Source organism: Plasmodium fragile (assembly GCF_000956335.1).
Source record: "Plasmodium fragile strain nilgiri unplaced genomic scaffold supercont1.22, whole genome shotgun sequence".
Lineage (NCBI taxonomy): Eukaryota > Apicomplexa > Aconoidasida > Haemosporida > Plasmodiidae > Plasmodium > Plasmodium fragile.
Window position 1 is genome coordinate 317,203 of NW_012192602.1, and position 13,715 is coordinate 330,917.

Genomic DNA, 13,715 nt, shown 5'->3' on the forward strand with positions numbered 1-13,715 from the left:
CCCCCCCCCCCCCTTGGGGAAGGCGCATTGAAGAGGGACAATTTTCCCAACCGACCTGCACCTTATTCTTGGGGTCGCTGCAAGCACAACAGATGGCGGCAAAGCTTTCGAAATTCTTCATGAAATTCAGGCACCCTTTAAGTAGCGCCGTTTCATTGTTCACTGTGATGGCATTGCTCAGGAGCAGCTGCTGATTTGCTCTGAGGTCAAAATTGTGGACAACCACTGACGTATAGAAGGGGGACTTCCTCACATGGTGAATGAGGAAGTGATTGTTCTTCCTTTGGGGGATGTTCCTTGGGGGAATGCCTTCTGCGAGGACACTTCTAAACAGGATATTTTTTGACGAACCGCTCCTTGACGGGCATTTCCTCACTGCATTCATTTTCGTAAAAGCATTTTTTTTGTCCCGGTGTGCATCTCACACATGTTCTCCTGTGTTTTCATTGCAAGTGGAGTTCCAGCGGGGGAAGAACGAACAGTCATACGCTCTACAGATGTTGTAGAATGTGTGACCGTTGGAAGGTTCGGCTGAGCTGTGATGGTCCTGCATGGTGGAGGGCACTTGGTTAAAAGATTTACCTCACTATTAAGGAAAAAATAAAATGCAAAAATGGGGGCTGCCACAAATGAGTTGTTTATTGTGGCGCTGCTTGGCCCATTTGGGAGTGTGTTCACTTGAGTTTTTTTTTTCTTCTTTTTTTTTTTTTTTTTTTTTTTTGATGTTAGCACAAAATGGCTAGTCGCCCTCAGAACATTCACATATCGCGTAGTTCTTGCTTCCTCCAGCGACGTGACTATCGCGCGTAGGGCAAAACGAGTGCACAGATAAAAATCACTCCGTTGGAGCCCACCTCTTGTGTATGCCTTCTGAACTTTACCAAGTGACAACTCTGGCGAAGAAGCAAACGTTGTGCAGAGGCTCTCCTTTTGAGGGAACACATTTCCCCTTTACAAAAACGGCATAACCGATGGAGACACATTCATCACAAATTTGAGCGCCCAAATGGGGCTGCGTGTAAATTATCGGCTAAGCTTGTCACATATTTGCTGTTTTTTTTTTAATTCCTTTTTTTTTTTTTTTTCGCGTAATAGTAATTTTTTTTTGTTGTTATTCTCTCCATTTGTTGTCCCCCTTTTTTATTACACCTGACTTGTTCAGGCGATTTTTCTCCATTTTGCGGGAATTACGCGGCTGAGTTGTGCAAGGGAGAAAAAGGGGCAACAGAGTAAACATGCAAGAGGAAGCAACTAACATATGGATGTGTACCTACGCATGAACTGCTTCCTTCTGCCAAAATGAACGTCGTGGAGCTTCTTGAGAAAAAACACTTTAAGGCCATAGAGAGGAGCGTCCAAAGGAAGAAGCTGAAAAAGTTCTTCTTCGCCTTTTTAAGGTTTAACAGTTTGTATAAGGGGAAGAACAAAGCTGTGGGCAAATTGTGGAAGGACATTGCAGCTGGGGGGGAGTACCTCGACACGATTAAAAATTTCTCCTTTGTGAATTTTAAATATGTATGCGAGTTTGTGAAGCGATTGGGTGAGGGGGCGAGTCCTCCCGAATGGGTGAATGGACAGGATGGGCTGGACTCATTGGAATGGCCATGCTTGCCTCCTACTACTGTGCCAGATGACATGGAGAGAGACCCTCAAAGCATTGCGGATCTTTTTCTCGTACAGTTATTCCGTGTGGTGAGGCTCCACGCGAGTGTGAAAAAGGGGTGGGCGCAGAAGAGTGGCAACACGAAATGTGAAGGTCCACTTGAAGGGGAAGGGGAAGAAGAAGGAGCATTCACAGATGAGGACAAACCAAGTATGGGTATACCCCAAATAAATGACATTATATTTATTAACGAAAAAAGAGAGTTTGAAATTTTGTTCAGTTTGATACACCCCCTTGTGCACAACATATACGCAACGAACCTTGTGGCAGACGTGATGATGAAGTCCCCAACCCTAGACATGGACAAGTGCTATATGCAGTTGCTCATTTCTGTGTTGCTTCATCTGTACAAAAAAAAAAAAGACGTCCTTTTTTTTTATTTTATAATATACAAAAAATGGAAGAAAGTGAAAAAAAACATTTCGAACAGCGTGGAAATTATTATGGAATGGGAAGCAATAAAACTTTTTGTCAGAAAAAATAAAAAAGACATTTATGATTTTAAATGTTTACGATACTTCCTCCTTAACCTGTGTGATCGTTCTGCTATTCATCGCATGTTAAAATACGTCTTCTCATTTTTACGTGATATTTTTTTATTCAATCATCCAAACAGTTGGGAGATGGATTTTTGGACATACAGAAAGGAAAGCAACTTTTACGAGTTTGCCTTTTTCCTTTACCTTTCCGTTGAAGATCTGTGTGATGAAGAGTTCGTATTTTTTGTCCCTCCTCTTGAAAAAATAAAAAAATTACTTCAATGTGAACAGCAATCTTGTGCAACGATGGATATTTATTTGGTACTCCACTTTATTGACAAATGTGATTGCGAGCTTTCCGTAAAGTTAAGACTCATTTTGGTGTCCCTTATTCGATGTGCCAATTCACCTGACTTGTTCAGGCAAAACGAGGAGAATTTTTTTCGTGCTTTGGTGGAGCCCGCAAGGGCGCAGCTACTGGGTGGGTCGCCACCCCATGGAAGTCCCCCCCCGGAGCACCGGCGCATCGCTCATTTCGTGTCCACCTACATGTCCGACAAGGACGAATTAATCATGCGCACCACGAGGAAGGAGTCCTTCTTTAACTCCTCGTGCATCATCAAGTACGTCCACATGAATTGCTACAACATCGTTAACAATAGGAAGGAGTACACAGTGAAGTATGAGCATCTTGAGAGTGACCTGGAAGCCCCCACGGCGCACCCGTATGAATATAACCTACACAGCGATGTGACCAGTTACAAGAATTATTTGTCGTCTAGCGTTAATGGAAACACATGCAGGAAGTATGCAACCCTTGTATCGGTCGTGCTCCACATGAACCTCCTTCGGTTGAGTGATGTCTGGAGTTTCACACTCACCAAGTTGGTGGAGAACAATTTAATCTTCCAGCTCATGAATCTGTTGAGGCTTCGGAGGAAGAGCTCCCTTTTGTGCCTCATCATTTCGAGCCTACTAAAGGTGCGTTACGAGATGGTGCAGGAATACGTGCGCGCGGAGAGCGGGGGCGCCACGAATGTTAGCGGTAGTGGTAACGTCCCTTTGGGTGGTGGCTTGGCGAGCGGTTTGGCGAGCGGCTTGCCTTACGACTTGGATGGAGACCCGCGCGTAGACCTGCGTGGACCCGAGCTCGCTAAGCGGCGCGCGCTTAGGAAAGACGTGATGGAGTACGCGACAAACGAAAACAAACTGATGGACATCCTGTGCTACCTCTCAATGGAAGTAAAAAAGGACCTTCTGAAGTTACCTCTAATTATAATAAAATTTCTTTTTAAAAATATTTTCAAGTACCTTTCCAAGCCCATACACGATGTGAAGAAAAGCATAAGGCACTACTTTGATCGGATGTCCTTGAGGATAAGTGTGTACCTCTTTGAGCTGATTCACAAAATGTCTGCTTGCATTTACTACCAAGGGGAAGTGCACTCCCTAGACCACTACAGAAAAAAATTCCTCCTCTTTCCAATTTACTTTATTGTGGTCGATGTGTATGTACAGTTCGCGGAGAAGTACAACGAGAAGAACAACGCTGTTTTGCCATCTCTCCTGAATTATAATTTTGTGCAGGGCTTTCTTTTCCTCTTTGATTACCCCAGGGGGACTTTAACAACCTTGGGGAGTGGTCTCTCGAGGAGGAACCGAGTTAAGGATGCTGTTAATCCATTCCTTGGCGAGGCGGATGAGAGTCGTACGCGGGGCGGGAAGAAGAGCCAACTGTTGAGGCGAGCGTGCACTGATTATTGCTTAACGTGGGGCGGTAGCCAAAGGGGAAAGACCCCTCCCCCACGTTGCAGCGTAACACAAATGGACGATGTGAACCTACTGAAGCACAGCCACTACAGCTACCTGGACGTGTCGCAAACGGAGAGTAGTACCTCAAGTGAAGACCATTCGCAAGACATCCTTTTCATTATGAAAAAATTTATTGAAGCGAATCCAAACCAAGTGTGCTGCTATTTGTACACTCTCCTGATGTATGCCATTGCTCGAGTTCACACTTCCGTCTGCTACAGATATATGGAGATAAATTACCTGATCATGTTGCACGTCCTTCCATGGAAGACTTGCTTGAACTTTTGCAGAAGGGATTCTCAACTGAGTTGCTTTTTTTTTCAAAAGTGGTATGAATGCGTTCATGCGTTACTACCCGAAATTATCCTCACGCAGTTTTCTTCAGGGGGGGTGAACAATGAGATGGATGAGGAAGAGAATGGCCACTGCTACCTCACCTGTGACGGTGTAGACACATGCATAGGTGACCCGTCGGGAAGTTACCCGCTTGTAGAATCTTCAAATGGATTATACGCCCACATTGTGAAAGCCAGGGATGCCATGAGGAGGCTTTTCCTTGGCGCTACGGAGAACAACTCTGTGGTGTGTGCCCCGGATGACGCTATCATCATGGGGTTGGAAAGCTCGCTGCTGAGGAACTGCCTGCTGGTGGTTACCTTCATCGAGGTGATCCTGTTGAATGGGGGGGGCGCCATGGAAAGTGGTCTCCATTTGGGGGGTTCCAGTGTTGGTGACCTTGACCCCCCTACCCCCATGCGAAACTTCACCCAACTGATGAAGCACCTACTAGACGAACAGCTCTGCGCCCACTACATCTCCATCTTCCAGAACCCATTAAATTTTTTCCTGCAAATTTCTCCCAAGTATGCCGAGCTGCTGGTAACACACAACTTCCTGGACAGCCTGGCATGTTTTATCTTTACGAGGCTGCAAAGCTACTTGTCGCTGATCCCGCCCCGTCTGTGTGCCGAGGACTTCCTACCGCTCAAGGTGGAGGACATCACGGCTTTGCAGGAGACCGCCGTGGCGCAGTGGGTGCTCAGTCTCAGAAGCGGGGAAGAGGCGGACACGAAGTGCCAAGCGGGGAAAGTGGAACACACGAAGCGCGACGCGGGACCAATCCTCGGCGACCTAAACTTCTTCCTAAAGAAAATGGATGCGTTGGTGAAGACACTGAGCGAGAGCAGCCTGCAGAGCCTATGCGAGTCGGGGTTCGACACTCAGAGCGCCTTCTACCTGTCCTTCTACGTCCGCCCCACCACATTCCACACGGTCTTCCATTACCTAGCAAGCAGCATGATGGCCATAACGAGTGATAGCTTTAACGTAGAAGAGAATATCAACTACTACAAGAACATTTATATAAAAGAAAAGGAAACCGTGTTGAAACCATATAATGTATTGGACAAGACCACCTTCTACACACAGTTGGTTGTATTTTACTTTATTGTACATGCAAAAAATAACAGAATCGAGGTGGAAGGTTATAAGAAGAACTTGTGCTGCTATTTTAAAGGTTGCCTCCAGAGATGCTTCAGACCTTACTTAGACCATTTTGTTTCTTCTATCCTACCTGTGATGTTACACTTTTATTACTTCTTCCCTTCCTTTATCCCTGAGCTGTTGAGCGCCCTAATGGAAATTGAGTTGAAGGAGGAGAACGAACAACTGTGCAGGGAGCTGTCTCAGTTTGAGAAGCGCGTTCGGCGGGTGCTCGAGGTGTCTTATGTGCACAGTGCAGACGGGGCTCAGCGAAGTGGTGGTGCCCACTCGGTTGGTGCTGCTCACTTGGGTGCAGCGTGACGGCGACCGCGTACATGCGTACATGCGTGCGTGCCGTCGGGCAAAGACAAAGGAACAATTGCATAAAGCGTCCCCCTCTGGGAAATTAAAAAAAAAAAAAAAAAAAAGGTTGAAATGGAAGTCGACTCAAAAATGGAGTGCTAAATGGGCTACTCAAAAAAAAAAGGGGCCGCAAGACGGTGTAACGCACAGCACAGAACGGGCCAACTCGAAAACAACGTAGCGAGTAGAAAACATAAACTCGGGGCCAAAGTCAAAAATGGGTTCGCGTAACACGCACGGGTGGAACACGGGGTGCATAAAACGAGTATGCAAACCACATGTGCGTGTATAATTCGGGAAAAAAAAAAAAAAACCTCGAAAGGGGCTCAAAAAAGGACCTGTCGCCGGATTGGGGGCAGACTCTAAAAAAAAAACTCGACGTCGCGCTGGAACGCAAACTGTCACTCGCTCGTTTTTAAAGGGAAAAAAAAGGCACGTAACGGGTGCACGTTGCATGTAGCGGTTGCAGGCCGCTCACACCGATTGGGTGTCCGTGTACCGCTTCCCCTCACTCGGTCTGTTGCTGAATGAGAGCGGCGAGCGCCGCCTGCGTCTTGATCTCTGAGTAGCTGCACTTGTAGGAGACCTCGCCATTGGCCACGACGTAAATGAAGTCGCAGCAAGACAGCGTGCTCACATCGTGAGCGATGATCAACACAGTGATGTGCGAGAAGTAGTTGCGTATTATATACTCAAAAGACTTAACGTCGCTGCAGAAAAAATTATTTGCATTGCTGTTGCTCAAATTAAAATTAATTACAGGGATCTCATCGATTAACACCAGCTTGTACGTGTATCGGTTGAGGAAGATCCTGACCAAAGCTAAGTAACGAATACAATCATCCGACAGAGCCAAAAAGTTTCCTTCCGTGAAAGACTTACTCTTGTTTCGCTTCTCCCTTCCATTAGACACTCTACCCCTATCCTCCTGAGATGCTTTTTTCTTCTGCTTATAAATGTATTTATACAAATCCTCCTCTCGCAAGTTGATACCAATTAATTCAAAGGCATTCATAATTTCTTCATCTGTGAAGTTGTTGTAGGGGTCTATATACGTACGTATGGTCCAGTGAAAGAATACAAAAGAGGATTGTGGGAGGAGACCAATAATTTTTTTTTTTTCTTCTAGAGTCATGGAGTTGATATCTCTTCCCTCGATGGATATAGTTCCCCTGGTGGTGGGGATGAGGCCCAGGACAGACAGAATGGTTGTGCTCTTCCCTGCGCCCGACCTACCCACTATGCCAATGTTCTGCCCCTTGAGCGCGTATATGTTCATATTTCTTAAGCAGGACTTGTCGTTCGCGTAGTAGTACAGGTTGCGCGATTTGTCTAGGAAGATTTTTTTTTTATAGCTCACGAACACGTTTTTGAAGTGCAGCCCATACGTCGCTGTGTCGTGCAACTCACACGTCGCTGTGTCGTGCAACCCATACGTCGCTGTGTCGTGCAACCCATACGTCGCTGTGTCGTGCAGCCCATACGTCGCTTTGTCGTGCAGCCCATACGTCGCTTTGTCGTGCAGCCCATACGTCGCTTTGTCGTGTAGCGGTGGGTTGTGTTTCGGTGGGTTGTGTTGCGGTGGGTCGCGTACCGATGGGCCGCTTATCGGGGCACCACACTGCACCTGCTCGTTGAACATGCGCGCGCACTCCTCCAGGCGCTGCGTGCTGCACATCTCCTTTTCCACATGCGTGTAATCATACAAAAGCGACTTAATGATAAAGCCCAGGCTACACGAAAAGGTAATACAATAGCCAATGGTACTTGCGTTCTTCTCCTCGTTCATAAAGTGAGGGTCCTGCTTATTTCCAATGTAGGGGTGCAATAGGTAAGGGTAAATGATATAAAAAGCGGTGAGGCCTAAAACGATCAGCTGCACATATAAAGAAGCCCATATCGTTAGGCACCATTTGAAAATCGTATAGTTTTTAAAATCAAGTACACGCTTAGAATATAAGTCCAGGAAGTATTTATTCTTCTTATACAAATTAATAATGTCTTTACCCATTATGGTATTGCTGTATATGGTGCACAGAGGGGCATGGCTACTTAGGTATCCTCGCTGAGCTTCTTTGCATCCCCTTGAGTATTTTTGAAACACGCAAAAGTAAATAAGAAAAATAACCAGAGGAAATACATACACAGTCTGGTAAACCATATAATTTAGAAGAAAAATGGTAAAAAGGAAGCGGAAAAAAGTATAAAATGTTTTATAAATTCTTTTAATAATTCCATTATCCATTATATTTATGTCTGTGATGAATCGATTAATTATAGTACCCAAGTTGTTGCTGTAGAAGGCATGGATGGGTGCATATAAAATGCTGATTAGAACTTGTGTGTGTATTTTTACCGCTGAAATGGCTATGGCGTGAGCAATAAGCATGAAGGCAGTTAACGTGGTGAAGAGAGATATACATGGGAGAAGGACAAAGTACTTCATGTACTCCATTTGCTTTTTTAAAATGTCTGCATCGTTCTGTCCTTTACTTTTCATTAGAGTGCTGGCCATAAAGAGCAAGATGTTTTTTATTTCGTCTGTACAAATGGAGATCACCATGAAAAGCAGAATTACCACTATGAGCGGGGTTCCTATCATGCGCAGGTACCAAACCAACGTCTCCCACTTGATGTTGCCCTTAAACCGGAGTTCTTCTTGCTCTCCCTCGTCTTCATTTTCGTGGTCTCCCATGTATTCGTACATGTAGCTCTGCTTCAGCTGGGCCTGCAGCACCTTGTTCACCTGTTCAAACTCGTGCAGCGTTATTCTGTCGTCGTGCTGGAAGGACAGATTGGCATGCTTCCTGCTGTGATTGTAACGGCCGCTACTGTTGCAGCCGGTACCGTTCATGCTGCTACCGTTCATGCTGCTACCGTTCATGCTGCTACCGTTCATGCCGCGCTTGTGGCCGCCCTGCTTCTCCCTAACCAGCACCTCCGCGTAGCTGCTGATCGTCGTCTTGCGCAGACTTCCCAAGCTACTAAAGCTAACGCTCGCAACAGGGTTCATCACGTGGTCGTCGCGCTTCTCCACATAGTTCTGCGTCACCGTGGTGTACTTCCTCCCGAACCCCTGCACACACGAAGAGTTCAGGGGCTCCAACCTACACGCATACGTATTCTTCAACTCCTTCAACGTTACAAATTTGTGATACTTCACGTCGCTCTTGAAGCTGTTCTTTTTCCCGCTCTGGTGGTCTGAAAAAAAATCCTTCATGTTGTTAGCGGCGTTGACCGTGTTAATCGCGTTGACCGTGTTAATCGCGTTGACCGCGCTAACCGTGTTAACCGTAGCAGGTGTACTGGGAGTTGTGCCACCTCCGCGCTGCGCAAGGGCCCCCTTCCTTACGTACGTGTGGATGTCCCCCTCATACACCAGCGTGCGGTCCTGCAGGCGATAAACCTCAACTGCATATTGAAGGTCCCTAACGATGCCTTCTTCCAAAAAGCTATTCCATATGTGTTGATTTGCGGTGAGGATAAAGCCACACCTGTCCTTAAACCCTTCCACGTTTTCCTTATTACAAAAGAGGTTATAAAAAATATGTTTGCATATGCATGGGTCCAATGCACAGAAGAGGTCATCCAGGAGGTACAAGTACGACATCTGCTCTTGCTCTAAGCATTCCTTTAGAACAGAATTCTTTTTAAACAAGTCACTACTCTCTGTATACATTTCTGCAGCTGGTCCAATTATAAAATCACAATTGCTTCCTCCATCATCGTACTTGTCCTGTTCCTCGTCTTCCTCTTCCCCTCCTGCATCCTTCATCGGACTACTCACATGTGAGTACGTGTTGATTATGTTAGCGATGTTGGAGGTACAGTTGGTTGAATTATTCTCGTCTTGTAGTTCGTACCTCTCCTCTTGTGAAGAAGAGGGTTCATAATCGGATCCTTTTTTTCTCACTTGATGTGCATGTCCTTTTCCCAACAGCCTTTTTCTTTTTTCTCCCTTGGGGTGGAGCCTGTCGCCATTACTGCGACGGTCACTCGTATCGCCACCCCTACCGCTACTGCGACCGCCACGTCGACCATCACTCCGCCCCCTAGAGAGGGCATTGTCCATTTCGTACAAATTCTCCGAGGTGGTTCTGTCGCGCCACTTTTTATTAAAGCGGACATCTCTCTCGTAGTCAACCACCAAATCACTCATGTGTATGTAATGATGATACAGCGCTCTGGCTAAACATATTCTAGCCTTCTGTCCTTTGCTCAGACTATGCTCGTCATTCACGTACCTCAAGTCCTTCTTCTTAAATGTATTCATGTCGTTTATAAGCTCGCTCTGAACAAGGACTCGGTAGTATATAACGGGATCAAACCTATTTCCAAAGAGGATCATGGACCGGATGGTGCCAATGGTTACCCAGTAGAACTGAGGCACATACATCATGGGTATGTCGTGGGAGAAGTTCTTCACGTAGTAGTTGCCCCGAGACAACCTTAGCTTCCCCAATAGGGCGTTAAAGAATAGCGTCTTCCCTGACCCCACATTTCCTAAGATCACCACCAGGGTGTTATTCTTCACCGTCAGGTTTATGTTCTTGAGGAGGGCGTCTCGACCTTTTCCCGTGGGTGCCTTGTCTTGGGAGAAGTAACACCCGTTCATGTTTAAAATGACGTCCCCGTCGGGCACTCTGCCGTGTGTTGCCGCCACTCCTACAGCCGCTTGTCCGACCACTGCAAGATCGCCCCCAGTGGGCCGGCCACTGTGCCTCTGCCCCTGGTCGCCGCTGTAGTAGTCGCCGCTGTAGTAGTCGCCGCTGTAGTAATCCCTCCTGTTATTCGTACTGCTATTAGCGGGGGCGACGGTGCTATAACCTTTTTTAAAAAAAAAACATTTGAAAAAGTGCCTCCACGTGGACTCCTCACAATATTGCTTGTCCCTGTTGCTTCTTCCATTGTGATGGCATGCAGTGGTGGAGGACGTGTGGATGCCAATCTGGTGGTCATTCACACAACAGTATTCAAAATTCTCGCTCCGATTACATTGAAACATGTGATGTTGAACGTACTTGTTGATTCTGCCTATGTTGATTGCGCCCTCGAGCATGGTATTAATAATGCTAGGTAAATTGGACATGCCAGATATGAGGGACTTGTATAAGAATAAAGGAGTGATGATGGAGCTGACGTTAATTGGTTTATGGCTGTTCAATTCTCCTTTAATAAATATAAAAAAAATAGCAACCTCAACAACGTTCATGGAAATAGCGTTCATATAATTACTCAAAGAACTTAAGTAAATTCTTCGTGTACACACTTTCATTTCCTTTTCCCTATGCCTATTCACATACTGAAATGCGATGGCTTCCCACTTAAACATTTTAATTAACTTGTACTCCTTCAACATGTGATGCATATTATTTATTCGCGCGTCTCTACACTTGAGGTGTTTTATCTTATATAAACTTGAAGCCAACTCGAAACCAAACATGAGGGCGTACAAAAGTACTATAAGAAGAATCCCATCAACTACTGCCTCCTTACCCATTTTAAAATAAAACATGTAAAAGGATATGGTGAATTTGATAAGGATATTGCAAAAGTCTATTATGGCAGTGATGAAGTAGATGAGGAAGGGCGTGTCCACAAACATGACGTTGTATATGTTGATGTCGCAGGAGTCGCTCTGCGTCGCGTCGTCGTCCGCTTCGTCGTCCGCTTCGTCGTCTTGGTGGGGCGGCTGGTCCGCAGCGTTGGTGTGTTCACGGTTGGGGGGCAGCGCTGTGGCCGCGTTCACCGCTTCACTCGCTTCGTTCGCTTCGTTCGCGTTCACCGCTTGGCTCACTTCAGTGCCTAACCGCCCCCTGCAATTCTCCAAATTAATCTTATACAAAAAATACAGCAGCGTCATCTCCATGTTCAACCTCAAGCGATAATCCACAAAGGTAAGAACTGCATCAAACAAGACGTCACACATGATGACCAGGATGAGGAATAAACCGAATGTGATTTCTTTATGTGATTGGAACAAGGGGATCCACATGCTCCCCTTTCCTTTAATCAGTAGTATATAATTTTCAATACACAGCGCGACAAAAATAAGATACAACGTATGAATGACGTAAAAAAAGGTAACACAACTGAGCTGAGTTCTAAACGTGTTGAGCAGAGCACATATTATGCCTCTCTTCTGCACCGAGTAATATTGAGGAGTCTCTTTCGTGGACGCGGCATTAAAATCTTCCTCACAACATTCCTCCTTCACGTTCACTGAACCACTCCCATCCTGTCTCTTCCTCTTTTTAAATCCTCTTAAATTATTCTCCAATTGACATGTGTAGTATTCAATTGCTGCATCCTCTTCTATCTTGGGCAGACTGAATTTGTCTTCTGCCTTTAGCTGATTCAATATAATGTTAATCCATTCGAAGGTTATAAAGCCGAACCATGACATGCTTGAAAGGAGGCTCCCTCGTTTTTTCGCGCCATCCTTTCCCTTGGCCTTCCTCCCACTCATGGTGGTCAACCGGTGCAGTTGATGGGCGGCAGTCTACTTCAAACAGGGGGCCCTGCCGATCCTTCGCTAGCCAGTTCAGTTAGACACTACGCTGAGCGAACAATCGGATGCGTGATCAAGGGGCAAGTTGTTTTTGTGTGTGAGCACATGCGTGTCAGCATTATTTTTTCTGCACGCGATGGTGGTGGTGTGCTGGTGGTGTGCTGGTGGTGTGATGATGGTGTGATGATGGTGTGATGATGGTGTGATGATGGCGGTAAACACACAACCTCTCCTCTGTCTAGCCTGGCTTTTATACAAGCGCGCCGCGTGAACCTTCATGCTTCGCACTGTGCGCACTTGTGTTCACACGACCACCCGTACGCCAAGTCACGGAGAAGTGGGATGGGACCATGCAAAGGCGACGACACATAACCACGAAAATACGTTGGAACATCTTGCATGAGCCTTAAAAGTAGAATGGCACGCCACTAAAGCAAGGTGTAGCTCATTGTTGTTGAAAATGTGTGCACCTCCATCCGAAGCGCCAGTAAGAAAAAAAAAAAAAAAAAAAAAAAATTCTCTACATTTGTTTGTACATGGTTTGATTTTCTTTCTTTTTTTTTTTTTTTATTACATCCCTATTAATGCTTTTCTCCTTTTCGTCCTTTTCCCCTTCTCCGCTTATCGCTACACTGTAGACGACTCACAGATGAGGGAGGGAGGGAAGGGGCTACGGCATGAACAAGGGTGATAATGTCATGAGGTTAGTGAATACGGGTGGGGGTGCAACGACACTGTGTGCCATTTTTTAAGTGGAGGTTCTACTGGAGGGTGTAGAGAAGGATACAAATTTTTTTTTTTTTTTTTCCTACTGGCCCTTCGGATGGTATATTAAAACCGATTTAGTGAGAACACTTCAGTCTCTACAGCGATGGAAGAGGCAGTCGTTTTCTGGTCCGTCCTCCTCAACCTCGTGTTGGTAGGAGCTACACGGAAAGTACCTCACTAGGGATAACTTGTTGAAGCGCAAAGTGAAGAAAGGTATAGTCGCCAAGGGCAAGTTACGCACATATGCGACGGGCACACAACGGTAAAACGATGGTGAAAGGCAAACGAACAGGTAAAACAAGAGGTAAACGAAGGGGTAAATGAAAAGGTAAACGAACACGTAAACGAAGGGGTAAATGAAAAGGTAAACGAACACGTAAACGAAAAGGTAAATGAAAAGGTAAACGAACACGTAAACGAAAAGGTAAATGAACAGGTAAATGAATATGTAAACACGGGTACGAGCAGAAATGTAAAGAGAGCCGCAAAGAGAGCCGCAAAGAGAGCCGCAAAGAGAGCTGCACACTGAACACTGAACACAAGTAGAAGTAGTATAAACTAATCACTCGCGTTGGATGCACGCTTTTTTTGAGCAACTGAAAACGGCGCGCCACTTGGCGCTTTCACATTTTTGTTC

At 45.8% G+C, this 13,715-nt stretch overlaps 4 protein-coding genes across 4 annotated transcripts in view; 2 read left to right on the top strand and 2 right to left on the bottom strand.

The window, feature by feature from the left end:
* AK88_02335 (uncharacterized protein) overlaps positions 1 to 385 on the bottom strand; it is a gene marked incomplete at both ends in the record, with an annotated part of 6,502 nt that extends 6,117 nt beyond the window's left edge. Inside the window, one exon of the mRNA XM_012479966.1 lies at positions 56 to 385. Coding sequence (XP_012335389.1) covers positions 56 to 385 — 330 coding nt within the window. The remainder of the gene's footprint in view (positions 1 to 55) is intronic.
* Positions 386 to 1,299: 914 nt separating this feature from the next.
* AK88_02336 (uncharacterized protein) lies at positions 1,300 to 5,757 on the top strand (the record flags this gene model as incomplete). The annotated part of the gene is made up of 1 exon (XM_012479967.1): positions 1,300 to 5,757. One exon carries the CDS (start codon positions 1,300 to 1,302, stop codon positions 5,755 to 5,757), a length of 4,458 nt encoding a protein of 1,485 aa, XP_012335390.1.
* Positions 5,758 to 6,307: 550 nt separating this feature from the next.
* Positions 6,308 to 12,268, bottom strand: AK88_02337 (uncharacterized protein; the record flags this gene model as incomplete). Its single annotated transcript, XM_012479968.1, has 1 exon — positions 6,308 to 12,268. One exon carries the CDS (start codon positions 12,266 to 12,268, stop codon positions 6,308 to 6,310), a length of 5,961 nt encoding a protein of 1,986 aa, XP_012335391.1.
* Positions 12,269 to 12,289: 21 nt separating this feature from the next.
* Positions 12,290 to 13,607, top strand: AK88_02338 (uncharacterized protein; the record flags this gene model as incomplete). Its single annotated transcript, XM_012479969.1, has 2 exons — positions 12,290 to 12,379; positions 13,371 to 13,607. The coding sequence occupies 2 exons, from the start codon at positions 12,290 to 12,292 to the stop codon at positions 13,605 to 13,607; spliced, it is 327 nt and encodes a 108-aa protein (XP_012335392.1).
* Between the last annotated feature and the right edge of the window lie 108 nt (positions 13,608 to 13,715).